The 18845-nt window shown below is 39.7% G+C and overlaps 1 protein-coding gene across 2 annotated transcripts in view; it reads left to right on the forward strand.

Moving 5' to 3' along the window:
• The window catches only part of POLR1A (RNA polymerase I subunit A), a 35250-nt gene extending 16862 nt beyond the window's left edge, over positions 1-18388 (forward strand). For both annotated transcript variants that reach the window (XM_074587286.1, XM_074587285.1), the window contains exons 17-34: positions 78-160; positions 275-433; positions 759-857; positions 1047-1199; positions 1390-1472; positions 2248-2413; positions 2941-3162; positions 5210-5424; positions 6076-6243; positions 7181-7316; positions 8304-8461; positions 9572-9686; positions 10306-10416; positions 11241-11522; positions 12149-12349; positions 13131-13248; positions 14509-14673; positions 17200-18388. In XM_074587286.1, the coding sequence (XP_074443387.1) occupies positions 78-160; positions 275-433; positions 759-857; positions 1047-1199; positions 1390-1472; positions 2248-2413; positions 2941-3162; positions 5210-5424; positions 6076-6243; positions 7181-7316; positions 8304-8461; positions 9572-9686; positions 10306-10416; positions 11241-11522; positions 12149-12349; positions 13131-13248; positions 14509-14673; positions 17200-17300 (2735 nt within the window). In that variant the 3' untranslated portion in view covers positions 17301-18388. The remainder of the gene's footprint in view (positions 1-77; positions 161-274; positions 434-758; positions 858-1046; positions 1200-1389; positions 1473-2247; positions 2414-2940; positions 3163-5209; positions 5425-6075; positions 6244-7180; positions 7317-8303; positions 8462-9571; positions 9687-10305; positions 10417-11240; positions 11523-12148; positions 12350-13130; positions 13249-14508; positions 14674-17199) is intronic.
• Positions 18389-18845: the final 457 nt, after the last annotated feature.

Raw genomic sequence — 18845 nt, forward strand, 5'->3', positions numbered from 1 at the left:
CTGACATCAAATGTAGTTCCTTCCTAGATCCTTTTTTAGTTTAGAACATTATGTGCTCTGTCTCTCTTCTTTAACAGGGATTGAAGATATTTTGGTTAAACCTGAAGCAGACCACAGAAGAAAAAAAATCATTGAAAAGTCAAGCCAGCATGGTATTGAAGTAAGTCTGTCTTGGCAGAATTTTTTTCTCCCCCCATAATGAAAAATTTTTGAAACTTTGCCCTGTTTAATCATGCCTGCTTTGCACCTGACACCCCCCATATTTTACTTTCAGGCTGTTAGAGCTGCTCTTAATTTGCCAGAAACAGCATCACGTGAGGAGGTCCAAGGAAAATGGCAGGATGCCCATCTCTGCAAAGACCAGAGGGATTTTAACATGGTTGATATGAAATTCAAAGAGGAAGTAAACAGTTACAACAATGAAATTAACAAGGTTGGCATCGAGGCATCTGTGTTATACTAATCTCGTTTGAAGACTTTGTTATTAAGTTCATGTTGATGAGGGGTGCCTGACTGCTCTGGAGGCTGAATCTTTCCATCTGTCCCTGGCATGAGGCTTCACATACTGCCTCACCACCTCATCCTTGTCCTCCCTGAATGAGAAGGTGGCTTAATATTCAGGATGCTTTTAAAATTATAAATAGGAATGTTTGTGATTACTCGTTGTTTCACTTTTTTAAAGCCTTCAACAGGAATTGCTTTTGTTTAATATTTTGTTAATAAGGTTTTGTTCCCTTCCCCCCACCACAACTCTTTAGGTTTGTATGCCCCTTGGTCTCCACAGGAGCTTTCCAGAGAACAATTTGCAGTTGATGGTACAGTCAGGAGCCAAAGGATCCACTGTAAATACAATGCAGGTAATGACAGCTAGAATACTTGGCAGCTACATGTGTTGATGTAATTTGTCCTGGAATGTAAGCTATTGAGAAGTTCTTGTGAACATTTTAATTTTTTTTTACTGTGTTTTTCAAGAAGAAACATTGAACTTACATGAGCAAAAAGTTAGATGGAAAAGTGATGTTTCCTTTTTTCCTGTCTACATTTAGATTTCTTGTTTGCTGGGCCAGATTGAGTTGGAAGGTCGAAGACCTCCGCTGATGGCATCTGGCAAGTCACTGCCATGTTTCCAGCCTTATGATTTTTCCCCTAGCTCAGGAGGATTTGTGACTGGCAGATTTCTCACTGGGATCAAACCTTCTGTAAGTTTAATACTGCTTGTGCAGTTTATTGTGAAGCTTATTTTAATCTTGTTATTTTAAAACAGTGTCTGCGATTATAGATAAATCAGCTTTGTTCACCTATTTTTCATATGTGGCTTTTGAGAAAGAGTACAAATTGCCCGTCTTGGTGTACTTAGCAGAATGATGAAGGTATTGTGCTTATGTTTAGGAATTCTTCTTTCACTGCATGGCTGGCAGGGAAGGTCTTGTGGATACAGCTGTGAAAACGAGCCGTTCTGGATACCTGCAAAGGTAAGAGGCTTGTTTTAGAATTTGAACCTTTAAAAGGTCCTTTTGGTTGGTTGGTTGGGGGTTGGTTTTTTTGTTTTGTTTGATTATTTTTTTTTTTATTTTTTTTTTTTTGTAGAGTACTGTAGACTGGAAGAAGCGCCTGCATTGCTTAGATTAGCTTCAGTGTACTTGCTTTTTGGAAAAGTGTTTGTTGTCTGAGCGTTGAATGTTTGTTCTAAGGCCGACCTGCTAGAGAACTAGATCAAGTAGAACTTTATCATCTCTGTCATATAGCAGCAGCAATGAGATATCTTTTTTTCTGGTACAAGTAAAGATGTACAAATTCCAGGCAACTCTAGTTTGTCTTGGCCACATTGCGTGGTGCTCTCCTTTATTCAAGCAACACCTCCAGTATATAGAAGATGATGAAACTTTTTAATTGTTTTAGAGGGTAGTGAGTGATTCTAAAGGAGGGATTACCCCCTTCTTTCAGACAGCTGCTTAAGAGTGACAGCAGAAATAGAGAGTAATTTGTTATTTCATTTTAAGTCACTTCGGTCCAAGGAAACTGAAGGAAGCAACATACAGATAGCTTTGCAATATTATTACACGTTTCACTTGTATGTTGTGTCTGTATGATTTTGGCTTCCAGAATTTCTGATCAGCCCTTAAGTACACTTAAGGTATTAATGAAAACAGTATTTTTCATGTTAGAGTTGTATCATCCTTGTTGCTTTGTAACCTCTTAACAGTGTTGTGTTGGTTTTGTTTTGGTTTTTTTTTTTCTTTGGAACAGGTGTATCATAAAACATTTGGAAGGACTGGTAGTTCAGTATGACCTGACTGTACGAGATAGTGATGGCAGTGTGGTGCAGTTTCTGTATGGAGAAGATGGGCTTGATATCCCTAAAACTCAGTTCTTGCAACCCAAGCAGTTCCCTTTCATTGCAGATAACTATGAGGTAGAACACCTGAATCTTAAGTATTTATTATTGGGGTGAAGGGAAGGACTGAAATGCACGGTTAACATCTGGCGTATCTGTTAGGGATCCATCAGCATAGTTGTTTCTCTCAGTCACTCTCAGATTAACCTATGTTTTTATTTGCCATTGTATTCAAAATATGGAAGTGAGTCTTAAGTCTGTGGCATAATTAGAGCAGTCTCAATTTCAACAGAGCACCAAGTGCTTTCCTTATTCTCATCTATTCTAATTCTGCAGTTGGATTTAATGCAGATGACTTTACTCTTCAGTCTGTCAAGTTTAATTAACTTCCTTTTACCAGTATCATCACTGGTTACTAAAGAATGGCAATAGTCACATGAAGGTGTAAGGAGTTTTGTCTCAGTTGCATTGAAAACCATTTTTTAAAATTGTTTTACAGCAGCTGAACGTTTTGAGTGGCAGCAGGTGACCTTTCAGTTTGCTTTGCCTTTTCTGCTATAGTGAGCATGGAGAGAAGAATAATCATACATATAACTTTCTTATAGGTAATCCAGAAGGCAAACCATCTGGATGAAGCTTTAGCAAGGATGGAGTCTCACCAAGCTAACAAGCAGTTCAAAGCCATCAAGAAGTGGCGAGCCAGGCACCAAAACTCGGTGCAAAGAGAAGGGGGTTTTCTGATGTTTTCACAAAAGAAAATGGCAAGTGTAAAAGCACAGATTCCAGGAGGAGAAATCAAAAATGGAAGAGATCCTGCTACTTTACAGGTAACACAGAGGCAGTTGAATTGGCCAAGCCCTTTATAAAAGTTACAGAATTCAGTGATTTATATGGGTTTTTTTTAATGGCTTTTTATAGAATCCTAGAATCATTTAGGTTGGAAAAGATCTTTTAAGATCACTGAGTCCAACCATAAACCTAGCACTGCCAAGTCCACCACGAAACCATGTCCCTAAGTGCCACATGTACACATCTTTTATATACCTCCAGGGATGGTGACTCAGCCACTTCCCTGGGCAGCCTGTTCCAGTGGTTGATAACCCTTTCGATGAAGAAATTTTTCCTAATATCCAATTTAAACCTCCCCTGGCACAACTTCAGGCCATTTCCTCTATCGGTTATTACTTGGGAAAAGAGACCGACCTCCACCTCGCTACACCCTCCTTTCAGGTAGTTGTGGAGAGTGATAAGATCTTCCCTGAGACTCCCTTTCTCCAGGCTAAACAACCCCAGTTCCTGCCGCTGCTCCTCATAAGACTTGCGCTCTAGACTCTTCACCAGCTTTGTTGCTCTTCTTTGGACTTGCTCCAGCACCTCAGTGTCTTGTAGTGAGGAGCCCAAAACTGAAAACAGTATTCGAGGTGTGACGTCACCAGTGCTGAGTGCAGCGGGACAGGGACAATCCCTTCCCTAATCCTCCTGGCCACCCTATTTCTGGTCCAAGCAAGGATGCGGTTGGTCTTGTTGGCCACCTGGATCAAGCGTCCCAAAGTGTTTCACAGTCTACTTATACCAGTTACTTTTTGAACGAATCGTGTCAGCTGTGTGGGTTAGCTGAGATTTATTTATTAAAGCCTGTGGGCTCTAGTGCTAGGGCAGAGGCCAAAAACTCTGAGGTAAAACTGGTTTTAGAAAACAGCTGATGTTTGTGGGTGGTTTTGGGGGATTGTTTTTGTTTGGGTTTTTTGGTGGTGAGTTGAGTTTGGGCTTGTTTTTTTTTCACGTACACAGAGATCTCTCTTGCATGGACAGGTACCTGTTAGCTGAATGAGATCCTGTTTAAATACAAGGATCAGAGAGCTGAGCCAGCCCTGCCTAGTGTCTCAAAAATGTACTCTTGCTTAAGCCTCTTGTACATCAGGTTACTAATCTGTATGCTTCACAGCCTTGCTTTCACAAGGAATTTACTCTGGTAGAATGTGGACAGTTAGGATGAAACTCCGAAGTTGAACGTCTTGAGATACAGAATTCCATGAGCTTGTCTGCAAATGTTATGCCTAATCAGTGGTTCGTTTATCAGCTCTGAATTTTTGTTCCAGTTGGCACTTTTGATGATCAAAACAGTTTGGCCTGGGGATTCATTCACTATTTGTTTGGTTTTTTTCTTTTAGTAGCTTAGGTAGATACAGATACATGTTTGTTTCTGTATCAGTATATTATAAAGTTCAGTGAACAGACTTCTGTGGCAGAAGCTACTTCTTCCTTCATAAGATAGCAAGACATGTAGAAGACAAGTTAGCTCATTTTCTGTATCGGTTTCTTGTTTTAAGTCACTATTAACTTCTTTATTAAATGCAACATTTGAAATGTTACTGAAAGACTAGCAAACTGAAGAATAGAAGTAAAACTGATTAGCATGCATAAAGTGCAAGCTATGTTCAAGGTCTCTGCTGGACTATTGTGCTTGAATGTTGACAGCTGAAAATCAGAGAAGCTCCTTTGTCCTGCCAGCTTTAGACAGGCAAGGTGGTAGTCAGCTAGAAGTAAAGACTTAAGTATGTCAAGGAGGTTCCCTCCCAAGTTAAAATCGTTATTAGAGGGCCATATTTCACTGATTTCTGGAGTAGTTACTAAGGGTAGATAACTCTAGTTTGTAAAGAACCTTGAAATCATATTTGGGATCAAAAGTGTAAGTGTCAGAAAATGGAGAATGTCATATTGGTAGCTGAGTTGTTTGCTGTGTGTGTTACAAACACCCTTAAGTTTTATACGGGTAATCTTTTCCTCCTTCTCTGTGGCCTGATCGCTGGGTTATTTGGTTTTGGTCTTACTGTGAAAAAACCAGCCTGCTTAAAAATCCCCTCTTACTTTCAGTTACTGAAGATGTGGTATGAACTAGATGAGAAGAAACGAAGAAAGTATCTGAAGAAGACAAATAAGTGTCCTGACCCAAGCCTCGGTGTCTGGCGTCCAGATACTTATTTTGCATCTGTTTCAGAAACATTTGAAAATGGAGTCGAAGATTATATCAACAAATGGCAATCTGAGAACAGTCAAAGTTATATGCACCCAGCACTTTCTTCTGATAGGTAATAACTTCTGTGTCTTTACTACTTTGCAGTGAGACAAAAAAAAAACCCGAAACCTATTTTTGGACTGAGTTTGCTAAAGATTAAAAATCTTTATCAACTTTTATTTTTGATGTGAGCTTTGCGAAACCAAGTGGTGGGTTTCACAATGTTCCCTGAAAGCCAGATGTGCTTAGTGTGCAGTGGCGAGGCCCTGGTTATCTGTTTATTCCAAATCTGAATTTTCTGTGCTGCTAAGGGCTTTGACAAAGGCTTTATGGAATAACAGCAACATATTGCTGTCCCCCTACATATAAAATAATACTTTACAGTAAGAGTTAAAAACCAAAAAAATGCTCTTGCCACACCTTGGAGTTAGCAGTGCAGGTAAGATGAGCAAGTGGGAGTAGATGGATTCTCTTTTGACATTGTGGGAATTAGAATAGAAGTAAAATATGGTTTGGCCAAGGCCCCAGTTCTGTGATAATGGGCTGTACTTGTCAGATCAGATTTAGAGAGACAATTTTACGGTTTCTGGAGTGTATTTATCCGTAAGCTCCCAGGAGAAATTGACTGAAAGAGGTAACTGTATTGAACTGAGCTATGTTTCAGTCTCTTCCAAGTTCTTTATTTTGTATTACATTGAGCTAACTTCTTATTTCCTGTCTCCAGATTAAAGGATTTGTTGTATTTAAAGTGGCAGCGATCTCTTTGTGACCCAGGAGAAGCTGTAGGTCTTCTTGCAGCTCAGAGTATTGGGGAACCTTCCACACAGATGACTCTGAACACCTTCCACTTTGCTGGCAGAGGTGAAATGAATGTCACGTTGGGTATTCCAAGGTGAGAAAACTGTGTTCTCAATGGGTCCTTTGCCATTTTTTGCACTTGTGTAATAGTGCTTAATCTCACTGGTGGGTATATGTGTAATCTTGAGAGCAAATGGTCCTTCAACTTAATTGTAAATTGTGCCTGTTCAGAACTACTTTAATGTTTTACAATTTTAGGTTGTTTTGGTTCACTGTCCGGATACAAAATATCTGTGAAGGCCCCTTACTCTTATCTGATGTATAGCAAGTGACTTATTTGTTTCCATATTTTATTCAGTACAGTATAAACCTGAAGAAATGGGGCTTTGTGGGTTTGCCCTATGCTGACCTCTTCTTCCCCCTACAAACTTTTAAACCTATTTCTGCCATACACAACATTTCACCGCAACTATGAAATCTTGTGGGTTTAGTATTGTTAATCACCTATGTAGAAAGAGACCTGTTTTATAGCAGCCGGGGTTTCCCCTGGCTCTTCTGTATGGTGACAGTGACTTTATCAGCGCACGTGTGTTTACCAGCCAGTCATCAGCTTGTTCTGAATAACATGGGGGTGGGTGCTGACCTTGGCTTCATGCGTCGGTGTCGTGCCTTCGATGGGAGATGGTTGTGTTACTTCAGAGAAGCAGGGGAGGGGGAGAAAGTGTGAGGAGGCATGCATTGTGTATCCTTAGGAAACAGGCTTCATTAGTTCTTCTGTTATTGTCGTCTCGAGTCTCTTCCCGTAATTGGGGTGATAATCTAATGGAGGCAGTGGGGCTACTGTTGTGCTATGCCTGATGAGGAACCAGAAAAGCGAAAAGAAGCACTGCAATGGTAACCACAGCTCATGATGCATATGGCTTTGGTGGAACTGGCAGTTGCTGCGTGCTGCCTAATTAAATGAACTAGATGTTTATTTGATTGCATGGTGCTTTTATTGCTTAATTTGGATCATCATTCTTTATTTAAAGGTTGCGGGAAATATTGATGGTGGCCAGTGCAAATATTAAAACACCAACAATGAGTGTTCCTGTGTTTAATACCAAGAAAGCTCTCAAGAAGGTGAAACAGCTTAAGAAGCGGCTCACAAGAGTGTGCTTAGCTGAGGTGAGCCTCCTATTCAGTGTATCCTTTGAGAGTTAGCAAACAGAATTTCCTATTTGAGCTCATCACGTAGTCTGGCTTTGTAGCAGTTTCCATTTTTGAAGGCTTATCTGTGGGCGCAAGATGACAGGGTCTGTCCTTTTCTTGCATAATGAACCTATAATATCTGCTAGGAATTGGAGCATTGAAAGGAATTGCAGTTACTGTGGCTGTATGAGACTTAAATTCAATTTAACCTGTAGAGCATTGTCACAGGCTACAAACTCTATCAAAGGTAAAGGGGGAGGGTTCATACATAGCAGTAATATTATGGCAGCAGGAATTATGTTTGTTGCCATAGCCTTGTTTGTTTTTTTCTTCAGGTTTCTTTATTGTCAGTCTCTAGAATTGGAGGGGTTTTGTTTTGTCATTAAGAGACAAGCCAGTCTGGCTGTGACTGGCATAGTAGAGACCTTTCTGTTTGTCCCCCACCACTTCCTAATCTCATGCAAGTGGCTGTGCTCAATAACAGCAGAACATGTGGCTCCTTGGAGACTTGATATACTGAAGTCTGATGTATTCTGTGCTCCCTGTCTTCCCAGGAGTGCAGTCTTTCTTGTGCTTTTCTCCATGCCCTACCCTCTTTTGTCTTACTCTTTCAAGTTGAAAGCAGCAACGATAGAGTTAACTTAGCTCTGTGCTGAAATACTGTAGTGCTCAATGAGCATGGGTCAGTAAAATGAAGCTGTTGGCCCACTCTTGGTGAAGGAGTCAAGTGGGAGGTGAGGCTGTTCTCCCAGTATTGTCTAAGTTAATTGTTGAGAGGCATTTAAGCCAAAGTGAGTACAATAATGTAGAATCTTTTCACCCAGGAGCTGCCACAAAGCCTCCAGAAAAGTTTGCCAGTTAGCCTTGTGTAATTCTGGTCTTCTATGGAAAGGATTGGAATTGCAGGAAGTAAATGAAGTGTTTTCATTAAAGGAGTAACATTCCTACTTGGCACTTTTGTAGGTCTTACAGAAAGTTGACATAGAGGAATCCCTGCGTGTGGAGTGCAAGCAGAACAAACATCGCCTCTACAAAATCAAATTCCATTTCTTGCCTCATGAATATTACCGAGAGGAAAAGTGTGTGAAGCCCAGGGAGATCTTGCACTTCATGGAAAGAAGGTGAGTTTGCTTATAGACATTTTTAATATTTGCTCTTCTTTTGCCTTTCCGTGGGCTTGAAGGATCATTGCATGTTGTTTATTATTGCTGCTGTGGCTTTCAGAGCAACAGCTTCCTGCAGATGTCCTTTCAGAAGCATCTATGCAGTTGCTTTTTATATCTTGAATAAAACTGTGGATCTGTGGCCTGGTGACAGTGCAGAATTGTATCAAATCAGATCTTTCACATGTCTCTGATATATTAGGAGAAGAACCATATAAGCAACATCTCACTCCTTATCTTTGGATGCTTAAGCATTTATTACCAGCAAAAATGTTTGAATACTTTAGGTATCCCTTGGTGCTCTCATTGAACAGCATTAAACCTTAATTTTTTTTAAAATTATTTTTAAAAAATAAATTAATTGGAAAAGACTGGCTTTCTTCCCCCCCCGCCCCCGCATCCTTTCCCATAGAATTATAGAAACATAGAATTGTCTAGGCTGGAAGGGACCTTTCAGATTGAGTCCTGCCATCAACCTAACACTGTCAAAAGCCATCACTAAACCATGTCACTAAGCACTACATCTACCCATCTTTTAAATACTTCCGGGGATGACAGTTCTCATGTCTGGCCAAATTTGTGTAGTTAAAAGTAGAGCATTTAATGATAAGGGTCTGTTGAAAGCTGTTTTTGCTTTGCAAAGAGGCTTCATTGATTTCTTCTTTGTTCAGACCACATAAGTTCAAGATGGGTTACTTTATTTAGCAATTTTGCATGTGCTCATTGATTTTAAAAAAGAAAAAAGTCCGGTAGTAAACCATATCTTCTGAAAGGCAATTTGATGTGCAGATTTTATGTCCGATCAGCTTATAATTTTAAGCTGTGGCTGCATGGCTATGTCTGTGATGGTAAGAGAGATGATAGCAATCTTTTGATTTGTAAAGGAATGGGAAAGGGATGAGAAGAAAAATTATTTGCCTTATCCTATAAGCACTTCTGTATCCACCAGGGAATATGTCCTGTCATGAGTAGACTCACTTCTTAAACAAAACAATTTAATTTTCTGACAACTTGAAATTGACTGTGCTACTGCTGAGCTTTGACATTCTGGGTTGCTGCTTCTTTCAGGTTCTTCAAAATTTTGCTGGAAGCAATTAAAAGGAAGAATGCAAAGATGGCATCTTTTACTGAAGTCAGCACCCGGAAGGCAACTCGGAAAGATTTAGATGGTGATCAAGACAAGGTACAGGAAAACATTGCCTCACTTTTATTTTTGAGAACCAGAATTTGGAAAAGCGTAGCACGTTTCAGTATGAACACAAAATGTGTGAATACTAAATTACTTAAATATTTTCTTTATGCATAAACTCTTTTTGCAGTCTCGTAAAATTAACAAGGACATTAAAGTTACTATGTATTAAATCATAATTTACGTAGGCATTTTCAGAATACAGTCTTGTTTATTTCAGCCTCAATGAGATAAAAGCATATTACTCTCCATTTGCTGACAGATCAATGTCCTGTTGTAGCAGTGGTTGTCAAAACTTTGGGGAAGATGCTTTTTTCATTGAAAGGTTTTGGCATGTTCCTTCTGCCACTCCTCTCCCATCAAGGACTGTCATATCATCAGGCTGATAGCTTATCTGTCTTGTAGACATTCATCTTGTTTAATGTTAAAGTTATCGTGAGTGTAAGTTCATTATTTCCTTATAGTAGTTGTCTTACAGAAATTAATTTGTCCTTAAAGGTAGACCATTGAACAAGGGATTGTTAAATTCCAAATATATGGCTAAAGCCTTTTGAGGCAGTTGATGCTTCCTAGCGGTATCAGCCTGATTATCTTGTCTGTCATGGATTTCTAGACACAGAATAATCCTTCAGCAGAGGAAGAAGAGAACATTGTTGACGCGGAAGCTGATGAAGGGGATGGTGATGCTACAGAAGCAAAACGGAAGAAGAACCAGGAAGAAGAGGTAATGATTTTATAGGTGCTCAGGATGCACATGAATTTCCAGTTTCCTCTGCCTTGGTTTCAGTTGGGAAGGAAAGCTTCCATTGAAACAAAATGCTGGAAAAAAACATACCCCACTTGAAAGGGGATAGGAAAGTCTCTGCTTTGTGCTGATGAGTTTTGATTTGTAGGGACTCGCGATGGCCTTGGTTGAGCCTGGTCACTGCTGTCCTTTAAGAGTGATAAAGTACCATGCAAGTTACAGATGGAAGAGATCTGTGTTTTCCAAAGCCTTGTCCATCAGGCATTGGGTAGATGTGTCTGGCAATCAGGTTGTCTGTGCTGTATTTCACTTTAACTTTACTTATTGCTAATTTCATGCCATTAATTGTTGGGTTTTTTTAAAGTTTATTGTGGTTCTTAATAAATATTCTCCCTGGCTCTGCATGTTTCTCCGTGTTTACTACTTCATAATTACTGCTTAAAAGATGGGTTGCTGTAACTTCAGCAAGAGGGTAGAGTAATTGAAAATCCCGAGGGAATCCCATCATCAGAGTTGGATTGTGGGAAGAGCCTTTTTCAGGGGGAGAAAATTAAATCCTGCTACAGCCCCAGTAATGTGTGGCATCTCAGACTGTATTGAGGAATAATGGCAAGATTATAAAGAAAGAGAGACTGAACCAAATCTGTCGTATTACTTTCTTTACAACAGAATTGCATTTTCATTGTATCATAGGTGAGGTACTTGCAACTCAGCTGTCAGGAATATTGGTGAATAAAACTATTCATGATGTGCTTTGCTGTACCTGTTCTGGCTCAGATAATTACAATATTATTTCTTTGTAGGTTGATTATGAAAGCGAAGAAGAGGATGGGGAAGAAAACATTGATGAAAATCTAGAAGATGAAGACGCTGAATCAGAAAAAGAAGAAAGGACTCCTGGTGCTGAAGAAGATCAGAATGAAGCAGATGGTGGTGATTCTCAACATCTTTCCTTTATGTCTCAGACTAAAAAAGAGAAAGATCGATTACTTCAGTCAGCACAGTTGCGAGTGAATGCTGTTCTAGAGAGCCACCCGTCAATACAGGATTACACATTTGACACTGAAAACGAACTTTGGTGTGAGGTAAGGTGGTGGTGCCTGGAAACATCTGTGTGTGGTTGGTTGCTCCCTGGTTGCATGTAGCTCCCATAACAAATGGCTCAGTGGAGTGCTGCTGTTTTGTCTCGACAATGCTATATTAATACAGAAAAGTAGTAGTACAAATGTATTTCTTGACATAATTTTTAGTAACTTCTAACTTTCAGAACCCCCAATGAAACTTTTTTTAAAAAAATAGGTTTTTGGCGGGCTTATTGTGTTTTTAATCTAAATACGATGTACTACTGTGTAGCTCTTGATAAATAAAAATGATGGCTGGACAGCTGAAAAAATCCAAGCATCTTAAAACCCAAACAAACAAAACCCACAACAAACACATACCCCACCACCCTAAGAAAAGCCACCCAAAACCCAACAATCATAAGTTCAGAGATCTTGAAAGCATTGTGTATGAACGGTCCTGGGATGTGGTGTTCGTATTAGCATCATTCAGCTGCAATTCTAGTCAGACATTTATGTTCCTGAACACATAGCTAGGGTAATTCCAGTTGTCGACTTTTTGCCTAAAAAGAAGTAGGCTGGTCATTGAGCCTAATGTTCAAGCTTTCTTACTGACCAGCACTACCATGTTTTCTTTTTTTTCCTCTTAGGTTTCATTGGCGCTTCCGTTGATGAAGGTTTACTTCGATATCTCCTCCTTGCTTGTCTCTCTCGCACGAAGCACAGTCATTCATGAAGTGAAGGGGATCACACGATGCTTGTTGAATGAAAGTACCAATAGGCAAGGAGAGAAGGAACTTGTTCTGAACACCGAAGGGATAAACCTTGCAGAGCTGTTCAGATACTCTGATGTATGTAACCTATTTATAATCTCGATCTTGAATGATCTTTTGTGTTCTAGGGAGCGATGATGGATGATGGGTGCCATCAGGGGTGATGGTAGCCTTTTCAGGTCACAAATTCTCTTCCTTTGCCTTTTTCCCGCCAGATATGTTCAGAGCTCAGCAGAGCCTTTTCTCAAGGGGAGCTTGCAAATCAGTTTTTGTGCAGCAGCCCAGTGTCTAATGACAGATAATTCCGCACCACACTTGTAACTGTGTCTCTAAATGTTACTTGAGGGAGTTCTTTCATCTAAATGAATTGCGGTACTTGGAGATGAATAGTTCTGTTATGCCATCTACCCCATAACCCTACAAATACAGGACTGGTTTATGCTACATCTTCCCTACTACTTTTGCTAAAAGTTCTGTCTGGTTGAGACAGACCGGGCATTGCATTGTATTGCTTGCAAGACTTTAACATGTTCCTCTGCTGCTTGGGAAGGTTTCTTTGTTTGCTTTTTCTAATTTCAGGTCATTTTCTTCTGCGCTGAGTTTTGATTCCAGTACTCTTATTCACATACAAAATGCTGCGATCGCTAGCTTAAACATAAATCCCCAGAGTAATTTTTGTCTGTATTTGACTCCAAGCTGCTGCCTACTTGTTCTGCAACTGCTGGTGCTGCTTAAGCTAATGAAAAATGAAGAAAAAAAGCTGTCTTAGCTTAAGTTGTTTGGAAATACAGAGTAACTACTGTCCTACCTGGTGTCTAACTACTGTCGTATCTTGTATCTGTGGTTTTTTTGCTTTCAGATTTTGGACCTGAACAGACTTTATTCCAATGATATTCATGCCATGGCTAAGAATTATGGAATTGAGTCTGCCCTGAGGGTGATAATAAAGGAAATAAAAGATGTATTTGCTGTATATGGTAAGATTTTGTTGTATTTGTAAAGGTAGTCTTCATTATCATATAGATGGGAAAACCGAGCCACAGTGCTTACGAAGTTATGTTTTTGCATGATCTTCATTTATGTGTAGTTCTAAGTTGCACCTTTTCATCATTTTAATCATTATAGTGTCTTCTGTGGAGACTCTGTTAGTTAATTGTTAGGTTCCATTTAATCAGTAGAAAATTCACTAGACAAGGTTGAATTTGTCCCCTTTTCACAGAGCTCTTCTATTTGGGTATATTTATTTTTTGCCAAGCTTGGAAGGTCCAGACAAACTAACTATTAACATCTGAGGAACCTAACTATGGTAGACTGCATAGTGGCCCCAAGAATAGGATTAATCCTGCCTCACTGTAGCTTTTTAATGATGGGACTGTAGGCTCCCTTTGAAGTTAAGTTTTTATATCTTTCCTGAAATAGCTGTGCTGCATTGTCTGAATGTTTTTCTCTCTGCATAGGTTTTTCAGAGAGTCCAGGCAGCCAGCTTAGGCAAGATGCCTGACTTCGTAGGCTGCTAAAATTAGGCATGTTGAATTTCCCTTAATTGAGCTAAGTCTTGTTATGAATTAAACTATTGAAAAGAGGCAAGATTAATACAGCGAGAATTTTAGCAACCAGTTATATCAAACAGATTTGCCAGCTGGCAGCCCAGAGTGGTCTCACCTCCAAGTTGTTCAAAAACTGCTAGGTAAACGTTGACAGAGCTGTTAATGATTCCCCCCTTACGCTGACTCCTTCAAGCATTATTTAAAAATAAGTGCTGTTTCTTTTTAGCATAAATGCAGTTTTCTGTGGATGTCTAATATCATGCACAGAAAATATCAGAACCTTTCTGGCTCCGGTGCCTAGCTACTGCAGGCCACCAGGTGAGGGGCCAGAGCTCTGTTCCATCACAAATGGATGGATGCGTGATCTCCTTCTGCATAAACAAAGATGATGCAGACCTTACTGATTTCATGTTGAGGAACTCTGCCACCTCACAACATTCTTGACGTTTTAGTTTCCCTGGAGAGATACTCTCCTATATTATAGTGAGGTTTGCCTCCCTTGGATATTTGAGGGAAGCAGTTAAGCCAGCTACACACAGAGAGGTGCAACTGCCAGGAGAATGTTAATAGAGATACATTGTGTAGATTCAGGAGATTTAATTTACTCCTGATTTTTTTTTTTTTTTTTTTTTTTTAAAACCCCAACCTTAGCCCTTGAATGCTCTGATGATTGCTTTCTTGTGTTCTTAGGCATTGTGGTAGACCCTCGTCACCTTTCACTTGTGGCAGATTACATGTGTTTTGAAGGATTTTATAAACCGCTGAATCGTTTTGGAATTCAGTCCAACTCCTCTCCTCTGCAACAGATGACGTTTGAAACCAGCTACAAATTCTTGAAGGAGGCAACAATGATGGGTAAATGGTTTAGTTTGAACTACAGTGCTGCAGCATTTCACATATGCTTTGTTTTCATGGTAACTTTCCACTAGTTTGAGTAATGCATAATTGCATTAGGGAAAAAATGCCAGAGGCTAAAATTTTAATTAAGCCTTTGCCTAGGAAAACGTTCCAGATGTTTTTAATACAATTCTGTCAGCTTAAATTAAGTCAGCTCCCACATGTAATTTGTGGGGTCTGTGGCTCCTTTCTTTAAGAATTAGATAGGCATTTTTACAACAAACCTTAATATTGTTAAGATTTGTTATAGCAAAGCCTTTTAACAGACTACTAAATCTGCCTTTTTCTGTCTCTACCATTAAAATTGTCATCTCTGCTTTGTTTTCATGTCTGTATTATAACTCCTATATTTTCATCTCTAGCCTTGCTATTCAGAATTTTATTGTGAGAACAGTCCTCCTGATTTTTACTTTGATTCTGTTTTTCTTCTGCTTTGTAGCACTTTACTATCTTTACTTTTTGCCTCAAACACAGGCAAAGGGTCAGACTCATTTGTCTAATGGTAGGTTTCTGGTGCCAGTGAGATGCCCAAGAGTATCCTTGCAGCCCTCTAGTTGCTGCTCTGGAAGGTGTAGGGGTCACATGGCTACATGGATTGTTTAGGATATTTAAAATAGCACTAACCATCTACATTAAGGAGTCCCATCCAAAAACACTTGTGCTTTAAGTCTGTCATTAGACAGTTTGCTTGATCTCATGCTTTGGATACTAATTACGTCTCCCTTTTGCACATAGTCTTGGTTTCTGTCACTTGCCAGTTGGTCCTTCGGGGAGGCTCCTGTGCTGCTGCCTTTGCTACCTGATACAAATGGGAAATGCTGTCAACATGATCTCTTCAGCTAGTATCTTAAACTGCCTTGCACAGATGTCAGAGATGCTTTTATTACTGAATTCCATTTTGTTAATGCTGTTTTCATACCTTTTCCAGGAAGGTAATTTGGATTTTAATGAATAGTATTGGTTACAATTGACTTAAAATTAATCTGAAAATCAAAAAGTAAAATTGTAAATCTAGGGTGAAATTGAATAGAAGAGGATGTTTCCTGCACAGTTGCACTCTCACTCTGGGTTTACATTATATCACATATTGACTTAGAAATAACATAAGGTTTTTGCCAAGTGAAACATAATTATATTTATGGATAATATTATTAATAAAGACATGAAGTGCATACTGACAGAAGTGCATGGTGAATTGGCAGGAAAGCTGCACTGATTACAAGTGGAGGGAGTTATTGATTTCACCAAGATGGAAATCAAAGTTGTAATGTGGATTGCAGCAGTCTGGATCTAATTTGCTTTAATGTAACTGGTGACTTGACTGTACATTTAAAGAGATACTGCAAGGGTGTTCGCTTATGGCCCTGATCAATACGAAGGAAAAAAGAAGGCGTGTGACCACTAATGTAAGACCGCTCATTAGAGTGCAGGTGCTGATGAGGGTTTAGCGTGCAGAGAGCACACTGCATCAGAAGTGAGATCCAATCTCTTTGGCTGTTTGTTCAAAGAATAACTCTTTGTTAACATGGCAGGAGCACACAAGACAGTTATGACTGGTTTGGTTAATGATCTAACAAAGGACCCTTTTTTTTTTTTTTCTTTTTGCTTCAGCTGAGACACATTTAGGAGCAGCTATTTAATTATTCAGCTGTAGCTGAGATCAGAGCTGCAAGCACATGGCATACACTGTGCTACGGTGCAGCTCCTCCCCCCATCCTCTGTATGATACAAAGTTTGGGACATTTTATTCAGTGAAGATGACCCAAACTTATCAACTTTAACAGCTTTATTTGCAGTCTTCCAACTGCTCTAATGATGAAATTCCAGCTTGCTGTAGTTAGAATGCATGAAAACCAGCCTGGTGCTTATAGAAACAGTGAAAGCAAAACAGTCCTAACCAGACATGTCATCTGGAGAGCTTCCAAATTTCTGTGACACTATTTCGCTACAGTGAGTAACCACAAAATCAAAGGAATTCATGGAATGTCTCTTCAGTGAAAAGTTCTCTTCGTATCTAGCCAGAAGGATTTAAAATCCACATCAAAAGGATTCACTCTAACAATTGAAAAACGCAGCGCTGAAAAGGGAATCTTTTTGGTTTTGCCTCACTGATGTATTTTTTTTAGTGATCCATTTAATCAGCAATATGTGTTCACCAGAAGGTCAAATCTCTGTTCTCTTAGAATCCAGAACGTGTTGTCTTTTTGTGCTGAATAAGGAGAATTTTAGTGATGTGTGGCTTAATTCTCTGCTTGCATAAAAAGATTGGGATGAGATAATAGTTCTTGTAGGAAGGGGTAGGAAGATTTCTCCCAGAAATACAAATTCAGTCTGAACGGTAGGTGGTAGTGCTACCTACCCCCACTAGGGGGGACTGAACCAGATGACTGCTTGTATGTAAACCAAAATGATTTCTTTTCAGCACTGACCTCTGAGAAACCTTTGGAAACGTCCTAATATGATGTTGTTTGAATTCTGTTACAGGCGCCTATGATGAACTGCGATCCCCTTCTGCGTGCCTAGTGGTTGGAAAAGTTGTGAAAGGAGGGACTGGTTTGTTTGACCTCAAGCAACCCCTTACATAGTATTTTGGTTAGGATTCTGACTACAACGTTCATTGAAAGATACGTATGCTCTCTGGCTATGCAACAAGGGCACATACTTTGTCCCCAGTTATCTTCCCTGTGCCAATAGGTTTGTTAATCTGGATACCTGATGAGCCTAATCTATTTAGTGAGAATGTCTGCACCTATAGGAGCTATCCTTTGATCCAAAGAAATGTTTATTTACTGTTCATTAATGTAAAAAGTGAGATTATTGGTTTACACAGAAGAGAATAAAATGAAGGAGGCCATCTGGGTCTCAACCAGGCTGTGCAACAGCTGTGGCAGACAGAAGTCAAAGCAGAATCTGTTTATGCTGTCTGATATTTGTGGGGCAAAATCCCGTCTGGGTGGGTAGTGCTAGTTGCCACACGGTTGTTATGTGACAAAATTCCAGTATTGGAAGTAGCACTCTGACTCACAGGCTGAGCTGGGCAGTGCTGTGCTGAAGCGTCAACGTTGTATTGAAGCATCTGTGCTTGAGGCATATCCTCTTCTTGTGCTGTACTTGCGTGCACTGCCATGACTTTTATAACCTTTAGAGGATGCATTTTCCTATTCTGCTACTTCATTCATTATGTGTCTGTGACACAATTGTTAAATTTCTTGATTAGATGAAGACCGGAATTCAGAGTGTTCGTGGTTTCTATAGGCATTTTCTAATGCCTACTCATGACTTCTTTGTATGGAACAGATGTCTGCACAGTGAGAAACCTGACATTTGATAAAGATTTATTTCTTAAATGGCAACGTGAGCTGCTGTAACAGTGACTGCACAAAAGACTCCTGTAAGAATTACTGAAACAGAATTTTTAAACTATTTTTGCTTAAATATTTGGTATCAAAGAGGGTATTTAATAAAGGACATTACAAAGAAATATTCTGAACACCCTATTATGTGGCTGTGTTACTGAGAGAATTTTGTCATGCGGCCAACAGCCATCACTTTGACTCTGATGGCTGTTAAAAATCGTGTAGCTGAGAGCTGTTAGCCACTCTTCAGAAATCAGACTTTCTTGTTTTACATTTGATTTTAATCAGAATTAAATGTGCACAAGTAGTTAAAATTCCTTTGGGTTTGCAAGTTTTCTATCAGATTTTAACCCCGGATTGTTCTCAGTGGTACCCCTAAGCTAGTGGAAAAGTGCCAGAGCTCACTTAGCCAGCTGAGGAGCTCCTACTTCCAGTGGAGCTGTGCTAATGGGGATTAGATCAGGTAGTGGGAGACGTTGCCTTGGGATTGTGAAAGAGCCTCTGTGGAGTATCTTGATGGACTCCATCAAGGGGCCTCACCCCCTTAAAACTGTGTCAAATGTACTGCAGATTGCGCTGAAGCTTAACAAATGCATTAGGCCGGTAAGCTCTCAGGTTTCACTTCGCAAATCTTCGTAAAAGATTTCCTTGTGTCTCTCTCCAATCTTAGCACCTGCTGTGTATTCCTCAGAAACGTGTCATTCTGCGAACAACCTGGACAGAATTGGTTGGATACAGTTTCACAAATGGTTAGATGGGAAAGAACAAATGTGG

This window comes from Larus michahellis, chromosome 5 (genome assembly GCF_964199755.1).
Source record: "Larus michahellis chromosome 5, bLarMic1.1, whole genome shotgun sequence".
Lineage (NCBI taxonomy): Eukaryota > Metazoa > Chordata > Aves > Charadriiformes > Laridae > Larus > Larus michahellis.